At 38.0% G+C, this 16,167-nt stretch overlaps 1 protein-coding gene across 1 annotated transcript; it reads right to left on the bottom strand.

The window, feature by feature from the left end:
• Nucleotides 1-2,543: 2,543 nt before the first annotated feature.
• On the bottom strand, nt 2,544-5,423 carry LOC148040473 (uncharacterized). The gene is made up of 7 exons (XM_087699658.1): nt 4,509-5,423; nt 4,262-4,333; nt 4,059-4,123; nt 3,673-3,820; nt 3,223-3,303; nt 3,040-3,129; nt 2,544-2,948 (listed from the first exon to the last, which is right to left on the bottom strand). Exons 1-7 carry the CDS (start codon nt 4,836-4,838, stop codon nt 2,853-2,855), a joined length of 882 nt encoding a protein of 293 aa, XP_087555784.1. The 5' UTR covers nt 4,839-5,423; the 3' UTR covers nt 2,544-2,852.
• Between the last annotated feature and the right edge of the window lie 10,744 nt (nt 5,424-16,167).

The raw sequence follows: 16,167 nt of genomic DNA, 5'->3' as shown, positions 1-16,167 counted from the left end.
CTTAATAAATATTTACACCTTTGGCTTCCCAAACTCATCATGATTCCTTGGCAAAACCTCACCATGGAAAGGGGATACTTCCAAAAAAATGTAAGCTTTAAAGAGAAACCCCTTTTCCTAGTATGAGTTACTACAACTAGAAAGCTCTCCTTGCTTCTCTTCTAAACATAGTAAGCTCCTTTCAAGATTGTTCACATCAAAAGTCACACACATGAAGTGTGTTTGAATCCTTAACAACTATGTTATTTCTCAAGCTTTGTGCTTTAGGAAAGCCCATGCAATAAATCAAAATGAGGATCAAAGCTTGATAAATATGAGAAGCTTAGATGTTTCTTGAAGCCTATGAAGTAAACATTAGCAATAAGATTACACTCACTTCCACTTGAATATTCGAAGTTCTCCATTGCTTTTCTCATAAGATAACTTCATTCAAGCAATTGTAAATGTAGACCAATCAGATCACCATAATACTTGGTATGTGGCTTCCATATGTTCCCAATATGCCTCAACTCCAACCTAGATTCTCAATGACACTCTTTTACATGATTGGAGAAATTTTCCCAAATCTTGAATTAAGTTCAATGTTGAGTCAAAGAGTAGTAGAGTTGAGAGATATCCACAAATCGTCAATATCAAGGCTTGAATAATGGTATGTTTGTTGCAACATGCACTTTTGTTTACGAGCTAAGAACACACATATAATGATGAAAGATTAGAAGCTTATGGTCCCAGGAATCATGTTATGTAGTCTATTGTTAAGAATAGTGAAGATATGAGCTTGGAATCCACTATTGAAGCTTTAAAAGAGGGGAAAGAGAAGCACGGTTGAAAAAGTAGTGAAAACAAGGGCTTCTACTTTGCCAAATTTCTCCAATTAGGAAAAAGGACCAATAAAATGTCCTCCAAATGGTGACAAACTACCTTTTCTTTAAACGTTCCACCCTCTCCTATGTACCAAATTGTCTCTGACTAACAGTGTCTCTTATGGCTCCAAAAAATGACTACATAGTAAATTTCAATTATCTATCTCGCAAAAAAAGTCACATGACATAAAGGAAATCCAAGGAACAAAGACATGTTATAATACCACCAATAGAGGAAGCTTTCTCCATAGTGGTCAATAGACTAATATCCAAGATCATATAATGAACAAGAAAACATACAAATTACCAAGAAAGCGGAAGCTAGAACTTGTGTTGTATCAAATGAACAAGAAGAGAACAAAACATACCACTATGGAGGCCAAAACTCCCATGGCACTAAAAGGCCAAGCACTCCATGGCTCTAAGTAGGACCAAATTCCATACAAACACCCATTATTATGCTAACAAGACTTGATAAGTTCAAGGGGTATCCATCCAAAAGGTGGATACTAACTTCAGCATCACAAGTTTTGATGGCAATGCCCTCTTTACATTGGGCATTAAATCAATCTCTCCCATACATTCACCACATCTTGGCATTCCCCAATAATGGCATCAAAGCAACATTATGGTTGAAGACTTGCAAGCTTACTTCGAAGTCATGCCTAGTTTCCTTAATTTACTCCATGACACTAAGTAGGACCAAATTCCATACATGTTTACCCATTACCATGCTAACAAGACTTGATAAGTTCAAGGGCTTTCCATCCAAAAGGTGGATACTAACTTTAGCATCACAAGTTTGGATGGCAATGCCCTCTTCACATTGGGCATTAAATCAATCTCTCCCATACATTCACCACATCTCGTCGCTCCCCAATAGTGGCATCAAAGCAGCATGATGGTTGAAGACTTGCAAGCTTACTTCGAAGTCATGCCTGGCTTCCTTAATTTACTCCAAATTCTCAAGAATGTGGCACAATTGATTAACATAAAAATCTGTATATGATGGAATGCCTAATATGCTAAACATATTGCAAATGAGAAGACTAGCATTTTATCAACTAAGATGTCTAGCATTGGTTCGACTCAAATGTCTAATAATGCATAAACTCCGATACCATCCGGAAGGATGAAACACATTAGCGTTCCCAACAGAAAGCACTTGTAAAAACCTAACAACAAATATTTGTTCAACTCATCAGGCATGTATGCCATTGTAAGGGTTGGCTGTGAGGAAGACTGTGACCAGTAACTCAAGTGGATGTCTCTCTGAACTGTGCCAAGTTTGTGATGGGCGGAAGGATGATAACTAAAATCCAGCATGTATGTTTCACAAGTGCGCTAAGTTTGTCACAGACATGAGGCGATATCAATAAATCCAGCGGTTCTCTCACATGGAAAGAACACATTAAAGCTCACAACTGCTCTGCTATCTGCAAAAGACAAAAGGCCAGTTCCAAACGTGCCTTGAGCCTAATGACTTTATCCCGCACACGTCTCTTTCACAGTGCGTGCAAACTTGCATTAAGAGCAAGAACAGAACTCCAGTTATCTACCTTGTAACTAGAACCGCCATTACCTAACTTGTAACTTGTAAGTAGCCAACTTTTTTCTATACAAGAACTGACAAGCACACCCCAAAGAACACGGGACGCACCCAAAAACCCGGCACAGCTGTGGCAAAAGTCCATTTATTCTGGAATCTTTGAAAACCTTCAATTCACAGGAAATTTTAGAAGTTACAAATAAGGCACCGCCTCATCTGCCATCTCCTTCAGTAAGGGGACTGAAATGAAGACAGAGGGCATCATCTTCCATACATAGGATATAATCTGAGCTGATAAATCATCGGATGATTTGAAGCAAGACCTTGTGTGAAGTCACTTGTGAGGAACACTTTTTGCTTTGGTTTAGACATATTTGATGGTTGCAGGAAGGAATGTAACCATTTTGTAAAGCCAATTCATATATGCTGGCCAGAGGTTTCTAGGGGGTTACACCAGGGGAGACAGCAATCCTAACTCCCCGGGCTTGTCCTGTTTGAATAAGATATGCAACCTCTGCTGCTGCCATCACCGATTCCTGCATTGCATGAAGTTAGATGCATAGAATTCACACGGCTTTAGAGCCAAACAAATGATGGATAAGTATCAACCTTGATTTGAAATCCTACCTGGCGTTGACGCCTGTTTTGCAGAACATTCATTGCACGGGCTAAGATGTAGCAAGGCAATAGGAAACCCGCGGCTCTCAGAAGAAAGAGCTGTAGGAAGATATGCAATGGTTATCCAAAGTTGAGTTTATAGGGCAAAATGAAGAAGCTAAACTGCAACAAAAAACACATTAAACAGCATACAGTGAAAAAGGTTGATACATCCTCCTCTGCTCCACCAGCCGTCAATGAAAGAATGTGTCGTAGTAGAAGTAATGCCATCAGCTTCAATCAAACACACCAATTTGACACACTAATCAGCAGAAAGTACACACTGCGTAGAAACAATGCATTAAAAACATATAGAAAATAGGTCAAAACTTCTGAAGTCCCAACATTCCCTGATATACATGAGGAGGGGAACATAAATCCTAAAGCAAGAGCACATGAGTAACCACTCCATGACCAGACAAACCAGTGATTGACCTTCATCATATTCGACATAGACTCTCAAAACGAGAGGGGAAACCCTAATAGCCTAGTTGACGACTAAAGACAAAAAACAGCTGATCTAAAGATGCATGTTCAACTGTAGTTAAGGCACTGTTAAGGATGGAAAACTCATACAGTAATTAAGTAGGCACCTATGCATACCATTAATGCAACAGACCGAAAGCAAGCAGCACTACGGGCATTTGCTCCAGCATAATCATCGTAGTCAGCTTCCAGGAAGTGATGCTCAGCCACATACAGCCTAGGCTGTAGGTTAAGCTGTTGTCCACTGGCAATATCCCAGTTTCCACTGCACAATTATTCACAACTCAGAGACACCACAGAAGATATCAATGTTATGACTTTAATTTTTCTATCAAACATGTCTTTGAGAGGATGACTGGTGGGAATTTCACACCCACTTGCCGCTTGCACGACAGATCCTCAGAGCTGCCCAGCCGGCTGAGCTGCCACTCTGGGGGTAACCATAGTCGGCTTGCTATTTGGCACTACGTTTAACATCAAAAAGATTAACACGCAAAGCTTACCCAATGTTGATTGACATGCTTTCTGGATGTACGGCATGAGGAGCAGTATAACCACTCTCAAAGGGCTGCATATACACAATGCAACATATGAATGAATGAAATGGCCGCATATATATAGAGTGACACATGTTTTGATCTCAAAGGAACCACCACGGAAGCTAGAAACTTTGAATTAAATTTAAATTACCCAAGGAACAGTATACCTTCCGGCATATTTCACAAACTGTGTCCCCCTTCTCGTTACACCATCGCTGCACACAAGGCCGATGTGCAAACTGCACATCCAAATTATATGCAGAGTAATCTATGAGACAAAGATACATGCAGATGGCTGCATTTTGCTTGAAATTCATCAAGACAGAACGACCAACTTACTGAGAAAACATTCACAGCGCCAAACTGCAAAAAAATTACATGAAATCAAACATCTAGTAGACATGGAACATTTACCTTGAGGCTACCAGAGCACGCACATGGCGACTCCAGGTTTGATATTTCATCCTCTTCTTGACAAATTCTACACTCAGCCATGTTACCATCCATATCTTCTCCACTGGAATCTGAGCCAATATGCATGGCTTCCTGCCCAGTCATCATAAGGGCGTTGCAATTAAACTTGGCCAAAGTCGGGACATTCTGTTCACCGATGCCGCAGGCAGGTGCCCGCTCCTTCGACGAAAGAGCCTTGCTGGGTCGGCAGATGCTAGCAGAGTCCATGGAATTGCTCGAAGGCGACGAGGTCATGAGGCGGTCAACGAGTATGCCCACGTGTTCACTCATAATTGCCACTTATGTGGATGCCGGAGAGCTTCTGCGAAGAAGTGGCGTATGTTCTGTACAGCGTATGTTCTGTACAAAAGAAGGGGGGTCCCTTCTGGGGGAGATGGAAGGGGTCTGCGGAAATGGCAAAATAACTCAGGGGAGTCCGCCAATTTATTCTCGAGGGTTGAGATGAGAGCAAAATCTGAAGGCACAGGCACAGAGAGAGAGAGAGAGAGAGAGCGAGAGAGAGCGAGCGAAAAGGCAGGATCCAAAACGTAGGTGAAGGTGGTGTTAAGAATTCGTGGCTTTACAAGGAAGGAGGAAGAAGAATTGAAGGGGGAGAAAGAAGGCAAAATGGAGTGACGAGAAGGGAAAGGATTATTAAGAATAATACAGAAGAAATATATGCACAGAAACAGGAATAAAACACAGAGAGGAGAAGGGAAGAAGGAGAGCGGGAGGGCGGGCGCTCCGAAGAGATATAGGGCTAGTGAAAGAGTGGGTGGGGGAGGAAGGTGGTGCTTATTTAAACTGAATAAGGCCTTTCTTTGTGTAGGTACTGTGTGTGTGTGTGTGTGTGTGTGTGTGTGTGTGTGTGTGTGTGAGGGAGAGAAGAAGAAGAAGAAGAGAGGAGAGAATCGCCCGTTGAAAACTCGGGAGCTTGAGAGAAAGCGAGCCCTTTTCCGTGACGGTCCAGACGAGAGAGAGAGAGAGAGAGAGAGAGAGAGAGAGAGAGCGGAGGAACTGAGGTTTTCCTGAAGACTGGGTTTTTCCGCAGAGGAAATGGGACTTTTTTGGATCGATGGAATCTATCATTATCATATTTGTAATAGGTTGCATTTGAAATTTGGTCCATCGAGCCCCTCCAGCCTCCAGGCTCAGACCGATTCAGCAGCCATTGGGAGTCCTTCAGGCTTTAAGCCTTTGGACCACCCGGCCCTTCTGGCTCCCGTACGCGATGGGCCACACAAACTCTAACGAGTAACAGCCATTCCACATGCTGATTTCATTGACTTCAAAATGGATCCTCTAAATAGCGAAATTCACACCCGTCCAAGCAAAATAATTCCACAAGCATGTGCTAATGATATGGCCAAACGGTGATTTTGTGGATTTAGTTGTTTGTGTGCTAAACTTTTGTCTCAGCTCTTTCCAAGAAGTGTGTTGTTCCAACCTTGGCTAAAAACTTCAACACTTGTGTTGTCACGTGTGTTAATTAATGCTTATCTTGGTGCTTATTTCAATGCCTATCTAAGAAGTCCCATGACTGTGGTTCTTGGTCTAGAAAGCCCTTCAATCTTGCTGACACCAATCGTCGTGCTCTATCTAGGTAAGCCTTATTCCAGTGCTTGTCTCATACTCCAATCATGTCTTGCATTTAAGTCTTGCCTTGTATATGTTCTTGTATATCATCCGACAATTAAGAAGTATAGTTTTTTGTATTCAAACTTATTATCATCTTGTATGTCTCTATTAGCTTATCATATTGTATTTTTACTCGATTTGTGCGAAGCACTAATTCTTGTTCTTGTCAATAGATTCGTAATTGTTTGGCAAAACTCTGATCTCACCTAGCCATAATGGGGACAATGTTTGAAGGCTTTTGTTTCCAACCTATAAGGCACACAATAGATTCAAGAAGTATAAGAGAGCAACATGCGACTACAAGCCATGCAATCCCAATCCCTACCTCGTGAAGCTAGGGTGGGCCAAATCCAAGCAACATCATTCGTGAGCCTTCCCCAATACAAGAGCCACAAACCAATCTACAAAAAAAGAGTTTGATGGAACCAAATCAAAGTTCATAGGGTTTCTCAAACAAATGATATTATTCATTCTTATGCAACTTGAGTGCTATCCTAAGGATGCCTCTTGAGTCGGCCTTACTAGCACACTCCTCTAGGGTATTTCCGTCTCTTGGTTTGGACCCTTGCTTGAGAGCGACTCTCCATTGCTCTACAACTTTGAAGCCGTTGTTTGGGAGATTTCTTCAGCCTTTAGGTGAGAAGATAGGACACTTGTAGCCAAGACTAAGCTTTGAAAGCTAGAACAAGCATCACATCGAACATTTATCAATGCATCCAAGTTTCGAACACTCACTTGGAACTCAATCTAGCATGACGATTATTTCATCATTTAATTTTGTATGGAGCTAAGAGATAATGTAAAGGACCTTACATCAATCGTGAAAAAAGTTTGTGTGTTGAGTGAATTTATTTCTCAAGTAGCAAAATGTGATAATAAATTATTCGAGAGGTCGCAAGAGAAGTGGCATGAAGCAACCCCAATTATAGACTTGATAACAACATCCTCTAGCCTTGAGACTCAAGGTGGTCAAGTATTTGGTACTGACCTAATGCAACAAGTTTTAAAAAATCATCGGCAAGCCACTGGCTTATGTATGTGGTGTGGAGGAACCATATGTATTGCCCAAATTTCCCCTAATAAAAGAAAGATCAAGGTACAAAGCATTGCAACTCCATCAAATTTGGCAAAACAAGGATTTCCAAAAATTTGTGAAGAGCTTTGCCCCTCAGTTGTTATAGTTGGTGTATCACGTTTTGGGTTAGAAATTCCTTGCAATGTTCATTCTTCACTTGAAGAAGAAAAGTAGATTCCTTAGGGGCTTTGCAGGTCACTATGTGTAGCTTGAGTTGTTTAGATAAGAAGAGACCTCTTTTCCCTTATATACAATTTGGTTGCATTGTCTCTACTAACACGGGCTTCTATACAATAATAGACTCCCCTACATATTAGTATGCTCAACTCACTTGCTACTATAGAAGAGACATGACCTCTTAGTGACATGACATTTTGGAGTAAACAAGACAATATAGCTCATATCACTCAAAATTTGGTTGCCTTAGATGCGGAAGCTAGTCAAAGAGTTTACATCACATAGCTATCTCACTTGGAGGGTTTTGATTCCATTATAGGTTATGGTTGATAGATTTACAAAGATGACACACTTCACTACAACCACCAAATTAGTAACTAGGGAGGGGATAACAAAACTCTATCATGATAACATTTATTGATACATGGATTACCCAATGAAATTATTTATGATAAAGTCTCCTCAAGCTCCACTTGTACAAACTCAATCTCACTTTGGCCAATCTCACACAAAGTGATGGACAAAAAAGGAGAGTGAATCAAGTCCTAGAGTAGTAACTTTGTTGCACAATTAGCTAAAATCAAGTAAGAGTGGTCCGATTTTCAGAGAGGTCCGATTTTCGGAGTGGTCTGATTATGGGACTCGGACGGCCTAATCTGATGGCGCAGACAACAGCCCGTGGGTTGCACGCGATGCCTAAAGGTCAACGCCTACTCCATAGAATCATCCAGCACCTTCCAGATAGGTACAAAACACTATAAGGAAATGCCAGACTTACCTGGAATCACTGTGGCGCTCGAATCAAACGGCGGTTTATATAGCCTAAGGGGGGGAGAGGGGAGCTCCACATGTGGCCATTGCATGGCTTCCCCCCCCCCCCCTCGCCTCATGCAGCCCACCACTCAAGTAAGCCCATCCCCCCACACTCCCTCTCCTCCAGCCGTGCATCGGCTGGGGGAAAGGGGTAAATATAAAAAAATAATAATTGGGTGGAGCAGTTACCATTGGTTGAGTTTGCCATAAAACAACAATACTCATCCTTCTTCTCAACACAATCCATTTTCGAATGGCAATGTGAATGGACGTCCATATGAATTCCAGTTGAAGAACCTAATTATCACTACAGATGTAGCGTTGCACTTGTTGAACATTCACACAGGATTGAAAATGCACATCAACCATGTTCAAGAGAAGTATAGGAGAATATTGGATGACATGAATAATCAAGTTGTCAAGAGTTATAACAAAGACTAATTTCTACTGAATACCCTCTAAAAGAATCCCGTGTAATAAAGTGTTCTAGTAAAATGTATTGTTCCTAATAATAAATAACATGTTCTAATTATGTCCTTTTGTTTATATGTGGATAAGTGCTTTGTCTAAAGTTAAGAAAAATAAGTGTGCTTTTTGCATGCACAAAGGGGAGAGAGAGAGAGAGAGAATTATTGAATACTTCATTTTTATTGCAAATGAAGGCCATGTACACCTATTTTTGCTTAGTTTGTGGGTCATATAGGGCACTACTTCTTTTGTATCACCTATGTATATAGCATTCTTTTGAAGACACCTTGAATTATATTTTTTCTTTATATGCTCCATGTTTGTATTCTAAACATTACACATGATAACCATGTGGAGACATGCATGAAGATGCTTCATGCACCACGTTATTGAATTAATACGTGATAATGCACTTTTTTAATCTTTACAATCAATTATCCCAACTACAAATACTTGACAAGCTATAATATGCAAATATATCAAATTGGAATACATTTGTCATTCCCAAACAAATATAGGCCTTCTACCAACATTTTATCTGAAAATTTAACACAACATTTTATCTAAAAAGGTTACACATAAATGAGCACATTGAGGAAAGACTTTTTAATTCAATTCAAGGTTGAGAATAGGCCCTATGTAACATGGAGCATGTTAAGACTGACCCTCTACTAACTTGCAACAAATTTTGAAAGATTAATTCATGGCAAGTTGGCACATAATCAGAAACTTTATGGCAAACCCTAAAAGTACTTAATTAATGCCATTAATTTCCTAAAAAACAAGTTGCTAACTACTTGATGTGGGTTTCATATTGAAATTGCTTTGAGAGCTTTCAACAACACATGAAATTTAAGAACATGATGTGGTATCCACCATGAACTTAAAAGCAATTAGAGTGCTTACTTTTGGCTAGTTAATTCTTGCTTGTAAAATCTTATGATGAATCCCTATATAAACTTGATTTTATGGCATAAATTTTCTAAAAGTAAGTAGCTACTATTTTACATATAGTGCATATTGAACTGCTTTGAGAGCTTATGACAATAGGTGGGTCTCTAATTTCATTTCTGGTTGTTTCATTTCAACTTTTGATGCTGTAAAGGCTTAACAATCACTAGGCAAATGAAATGTACTAGATTCTCCACACTACTTAAGCATTTGCTATTGTGCTTAGAGCTAAAGTGCTTATTAGGAGAAAATATCATTAGCAATAGGTGGTCTCCTCCTTGGCAAAGTTTTAACATGTGGTTCAATTTATGACAAGTAGGCTCAAGTCCATGTTTCACATCTAAAATACAATATTAGCTTTAATGTATGCAAGTAACGTGTATCATGCAAGGAGATCAATCACCAACAAACATGAAACTTGGAAGGTGTGATGAATCTCCAAGTCATGGTTAGAATTCAACACTTCCTTGTTTTGACATCCATACATAAAATTTCAATGTGGTTCCTTGTTTTGACATTCATATATAAAATTTCAATGTGATTCTTTTGATCCTATGCAAATGGTACCTTGATTGGAGTAGTATGCTAGCCTCTGGCGTTGTTAAAAATAACATTCGCATTGCAACAAATGTGCATCTTCTAAGTAATAAAGTAATAATCATATTAAGGAGAAGTAAGACCATGCATTTGCTATATGAGAATATTAGTTTTGCATTTGTAAAAAGGAACAATTTAGATGCTAACTTTGTAGTTTATTATATCTGAAGAACATTTCTATGAATGTGATAAAAAGTATCTCCTTACCAATTACTTAAATCTTTTGTTTAGATGTGAATAGATCATGGCGTGGGGGTGTAGCCCAAGGTTTGAAACCACACACCCATGAAACTCAACCTACATTCAAATCAATTGAGCTACAACCCCATTGCCACCTAAATCCTACGTCTACTTGAAGAATCTTAGTCATTGCATCACATTGTTTAGAAACTTAAATAGTTTTACTCAAACCACTCTTAAAAATATGATTACACCATACACTTTAAAGAGACATAACTGGATTAGTGATTTCAATTTTGACAACTATAAAGATCATAGTCAAATACTTCTATTTAATCCCATAAAGCCATGAACTTATAGGTGCCATATGAAATTGCCAATAACACAATATTTCTCTATTAGGTTGGCGAAAAATTAGGCTAAAAGTCTAGAGTAATAGGCATATAAGTTCTTCTTGACTTGCTACTAGGTCTAAAGGCCCATGAGTGTAACTCACTATTAGATATGCAAAGAACTTGTGAGATCCATGTCATCTAAATGGGAAGTTGGGATAGTGGGATGAACTAACCCCACTCACACAAAGAGGGAGTGGAGGGAGTAGGCTTTACCAAAACCCTGACAACCCCTATAACCACCAATGAAAATGGTAACTTTTGTGGGGGGGGGGGGATGAGATTGCCAACAAATGAATGAGAGGTATAGCAATAACCAGTCTTCAAAAGCCAATAAACAAAATCTTGATGAGTTACTTCAAGAAAGCCTAGCATGTCTCTATACCTTTGTTTGCCCCATTAATGCTACCACAACAGGTTTGAATGTACACGTGTGCCCCCACAATTATAAAGGTCACACACACGCACACACACACACACACACACACACACACACACACACACACACACACACACTCGCTCTCCCCCCCCCCCTCTCTCTCTCTCTCTCTCTCTCTCTCTCTCTCTCTCTCTCTCAACAAAAGCAAATATCCTAATTCTTTCGGTATATGCATTGTACATATGCAATACTTCACATGTGGAAACCCATCAATCTCATAAACACAACAAAACATGAATGTGGATAGAGAAGGGCTTGTGTAAGAAGAGAAAGGCCCATTGGGTTTCGAATCCACATGTTCATAAATGAGAATGTCATATAGAAAAGGAAAAGAGCATAGAGGAGTGGGGAACACTCTTTAGAGGAAAATGCTCTCGATGAGCTATTGAGTGTTGGGATAAACCTTTTTTATGCTCATGAACTTACCATCACTTTGTACCCTAATCTCCATTTATTATGATGATCCATAGGCCTATTTAACCCACATAGTAAGAAAGCCCCAAACCTCTCTCTCTCTCCCCCTTTTGATCATGAGACGTTTATTTATGGTAACTTGATGAATACTTTTCACATATATATCATTTTACTTGGTGCTTGAGACTCTTTGGGCACCAAACCTTAAAAATGAAGATGAATAGTTGCAAAAAAGCTAAAGGGATAAGCAAAGTACAAAGTGTGAGCATGAGTAGATCAAAGAACCTTCCAAATAAGTTTATGAGCCAAACATTCATTGAGCATAAGCATGCATACCTGTATGAGCTTTGCCTAAATAGATCTAGACTTTGTAATACACCACACTTGTACAAAGCATGTTACATCCATGCTTTGAGCAAAGTAGGAATTATACTAGGTGTGTTTAGATTGGCACATTCTTCCCTATGTTACATGGCTTCTACTCCATCATGTTGCATCCTTAGGAGTACATAGTTCTAGAACTACCATAGATGAGAGAGAGAGAGAGAGAGAGAGAGGGGGGGACTGAGTTTTATATATATATATATATATATAGAGAGAGAGAGAGAGAGAGGTTTCACCTGTGGCATTTGTAGCACCTAGCTAAGTGAATTAGTCAAGTTGGTTGGTCCTTGCTCACCTTCAACATCTCAACCTTCCCCAACCATTCACTATTCTTATGACTTGGTGTATATAGCAACACCACTTTGCTTAACAATGGGGATGCATGCTAGCAAGAGGCCTAGAAGATGGACAACACATACATATTATGGACTTTGCCGAATGGTGAATGGTCCATGATAGATGAATAGATACATCGAAGATAGCTATATTTGGCCATTCACGGAGGCTCACTACCTTTAAGCCATGTTATTGTAGCATTCTTTCAAAGTGTCATCAACCTATTTGTCTTCACTTTGATGATATTAAACAAGCTTTATAAGCTCAATAGAATGTTATTCCTAAGCATGTAGCTACACCCTAGTAGTCTAGTTGTACCAACCCTTCAAGATTTTTTATTTTATTAGCAATGCTCTGAGTTTTGCTAGTTGGGCATAAAAGACTTGTTTAGAACAAATGTTCCATGCCTTCTCTACTCAATAGTATATCATTTGATCTAAAAGAAAACAAATGATTTATCATTTACCTCATCTCATCATTTTGTACTAGTGTTGTGGTCTTCACCATGGGCACAAAAGACTTGGCACAATAGATGGTCCACATGCTATGAGCTCAATAGGATATTGCAGTGGGGAACACACATCTTATGTATTGATGAAGCTTCAAAAATCCAAATTATGATGTATATTGAGAATAAAAAATAGCTTGTAGGTCAGTTGAAGAACCTATCGTGCTATCAAACATTTCACATGCTCAATTTAAATGCTAGGCTCAACTCATCTTCACCTTCCTTTGGCTACCTAGAATGGATCACTTATGGAAAGTGAAGATGTTTTTTTTAATTTAAAAGCTTAAAACAACTAAATAAGTACTATAATTCTAAAACGAGATGTTTGGTGCCACCCCAATAATGCCACATAGGATTGGCTTGGATTTTTTTGGTTTATCATTGACATCATTTTTTCCTTTTTAGTATATACTATAAATGTTGCCCCATATATTGCCATGAAAATCTGCTATCAAACCAAAAGTTTGACATGGATAATAATTAATGCTTGTGATCATTGTACATTGTAATAGTGTTTTCAATCATGACTTATGTTGCTAAGCTTAGAATAGAGGTTTCCTCTCATAGTGTTGAAAACTTTTCATATGGAGAGTTGTATTGTTAGAATAAAAACATTGAATGATACATGACTTTTTCTTCAATAAGCTATGCAAAAATACAACATATGAGCAATGTAACAAGTCAATGGGGAAATCTACAACTTTGCCTTCCAAAATTTTGTGCTAGTATTTTGAAGCTTAAACAATTGCTCACCACATGTTGGGACAAGTGAAACTTGAATGGTTGCCCATCACACATTGGCTCAAAAGAGATACACTTTATGACAAGAATAAAAAATGTAAAAATCAGAGTGAAAGATGCTGGCAATTGGATTTTTTTCGAATGATTTCTTATTACCTTGGATTTTTATGTAGAAAACAATGAGGAAAGATATGTCCTAGCATGGAAGTGTGTCATTTTGTTATATAAAATTCAGTTTTTTGTTTTCCCATCATGGAAGGATGTGTTCTTTCCTTGATTTATGGTCTCCACTTATGAGTTTGAACTAGAGAAAAGTAAGGAAAGTCATTGCACAAATATCAAAATCATGGCCTATGCTTTGAAGCTAGTGCCTTAGAAATGTGTGCACTCAAACTTCACTATGAAAGAAAGATTGCTCCAAAAATTAAGGCAATCATGAAAAACATAAATAATGCAATTAGTCCAATATTCTCCAATGCTAGAAATTGTAGCAAACGGTGCAAATTTGTTCCCTTCAATGTGAATGCCCAAATGGAGAAGATGAACTCATTCAAATGTCTATTTCACTAAATATAGTTAATTTGGTATGCCATTGCAATGAGTATTTCAAGTGCAAACGCATTGAAAAGTGCACCTATGTGACTTATTAGATCCTAATGTAAGAAGTTAAATTAGTGCACCAAATGTGGATAGTTTGCTAATGACCTAAATAAGGTATTCTAGTCAAAAGGGCGCACCTGGTTATTTTTATAAACATAAATATTAAATTAAATCATGTGAAACAAATAGTATTGTACAAACAATCACATCTAAAATATCATAAGATAATACAATCCTCATGCTATAATACATATAAGGAAATGGACAATCATTTAGGGTATCCACATAACACGTATTCACAGTTAATTATTGTGTAAATAGACATTGTTAACACTATCTCCTAATAGACATGTACACACTCTTGAGATTGTTGCTACAGTAAACAAAAAGTTGCCATTATTATTGCCTAACATTAAGAGAACAAACTTGACACTAGCCTCAAAATAATTATTGCCAACTTGTGAAAACAAAAAGATGTTAGCCTTGTGGGCTAAGGCCTCACCTTAGAATTCTTAATGTGATTCAGCTCACAACTACAATATGTTACTGAAATTCAATTACAATCAACAACATGAACTTTGCACTAAATGATTTTTTTTTGTAAGCTTTATTTTCATGACAATGAAAAATTCCACACTAAACACTATGGCTTCTTGACAATAGTCCAATAAACTATACACATTGATACAAGATGGATCTTTCTCATTCAAAGGGAGATAGTAAAACTTTTGTACTCTACAATATCCTTCTCAAGTGGAAAAAACACGACATTAATGGAAATGTTCTCAACAAGTGAATTTCAACGTGGGATTAAAAAGGCTAATTTTTGCAAGACATTGATGAAACAACATCCATTAGATTACCATATTTTATTTTACCCACATTTTAGTATAGCCTTCATCATATACTCTAAGAATGTACATAAGGATAATGTCGCTTGTTTTTCTAAAAGCATAATGAACTATGGCAACTTGGTTTGGTCTTTACATTAGTACCTTCATGCTATGATAAGTTAAAGTTTACAAGGCTCTTGCAAGTTATAAGTGCTATTGTGGGTTGTAAATACAACTCTTTATAACATGGATTTAACAACTCTTTATAACATGGATTTACACAATCAATATGTGAATTATATAAATAATGAACATCATGATTTGTTTCTTTCTTTACATTGTTATCTTCATGTTATAATAAATTAAACTTACAAGGCTCTTGTAAGTTGTACATGCTATTGGGAGTTGTAAGCAAAACACTTTATACATGCATTTACGCAAGCCATATGTGAAAAGCTAATCACATTATATAAATAATGAAGAATAGGAGCTTGGTTGGGTGGTCTTTACACGAGTAGCTTCGTAGTAGGGTAAGTTAAAACTTCAAGGCTCTTGTAAATTATAGTAACTCTTTGTAACATGGATTTATACCAGCCATATATGTAATCAAACTGTATAAATATTGCATTGGCTTGAAGCCCCTCATATTATTTATTAGCTTCCTACCATGGTTAGTGTAAATCAAAACTCACTAGATTTTTCCCACTTGGGGTTTGTGCACTCAAATGATGATAAGCATGCATTTTGTACAAAACAATTTCCAAGCAACATAACAAAGTTTCTATGTGAAGCAAAGACCTCTCTACAAGTAATTCCAATAGGTAGTTAAAAGAAAACAATGTGCAACATGAAAGATAAAAATCCATCTTTACCTTTTTGTAAGTTCTTGTTCAAGTCCTTAGAAGGAGAACTCTAAAAGTTCTCTTTCATACATGCCTTAATAATCTCAACATAAGCACAAAAGATACCTTAACAAGCCCAACATAAGCATACAACCCAAGCTTCCACAAGTTTGTGAGAGTATCCTTATGCATGTTCTATGATTATAATTGTGCATCTTACTAGATAAATGTC

This window comes from Lygodium microphyllum, chromosome 2 (genome assembly GCF_053477565.2).
Source record: "Lygodium microphyllum isolate KBCC chromosome 2, Lygodium_microphyllum_v1.1.10, whole genome shotgun sequence".
NCBI lineage: Eukaryota > Viridiplantae > Streptophyta > Polypodiopsida > Schizaeales > Lygodiaceae > Lygodium > Lygodium microphyllum.
The sequence above is the reverse complement of the archived record's forward strand: the minus strand, read 5'-3'. Positions and strand labels throughout refer to the sequence as shown.

What these genes read in the sequence shown, in the direction of transcription:
- LOC148040473 (XM_087699658.1), bottom strand. Translation starts at nt 4,838, where the DNA reads ATGAGTGAACACGTGGGCATACTCGTTGACCGCCTCATGACCTCGTCG. An exon ending in TTCGGTCTGTTGCATTAATG is followed by an intron (nt 3,304 to 3,672) that starts GTATGCATAGGT and finishes GTTTGATTGAAG; the next exon opens with CTGATGGCATTACTTCTACT. An exon ending in ATGTATCAACCTTTTTCACT is followed by an intron (nt 3,130 to 3,222) that starts GTATGCTGTTTA and finishes ATCTTCCTACAG; the next exon opens with CTCTTTCTTCTGAGAGCCGC.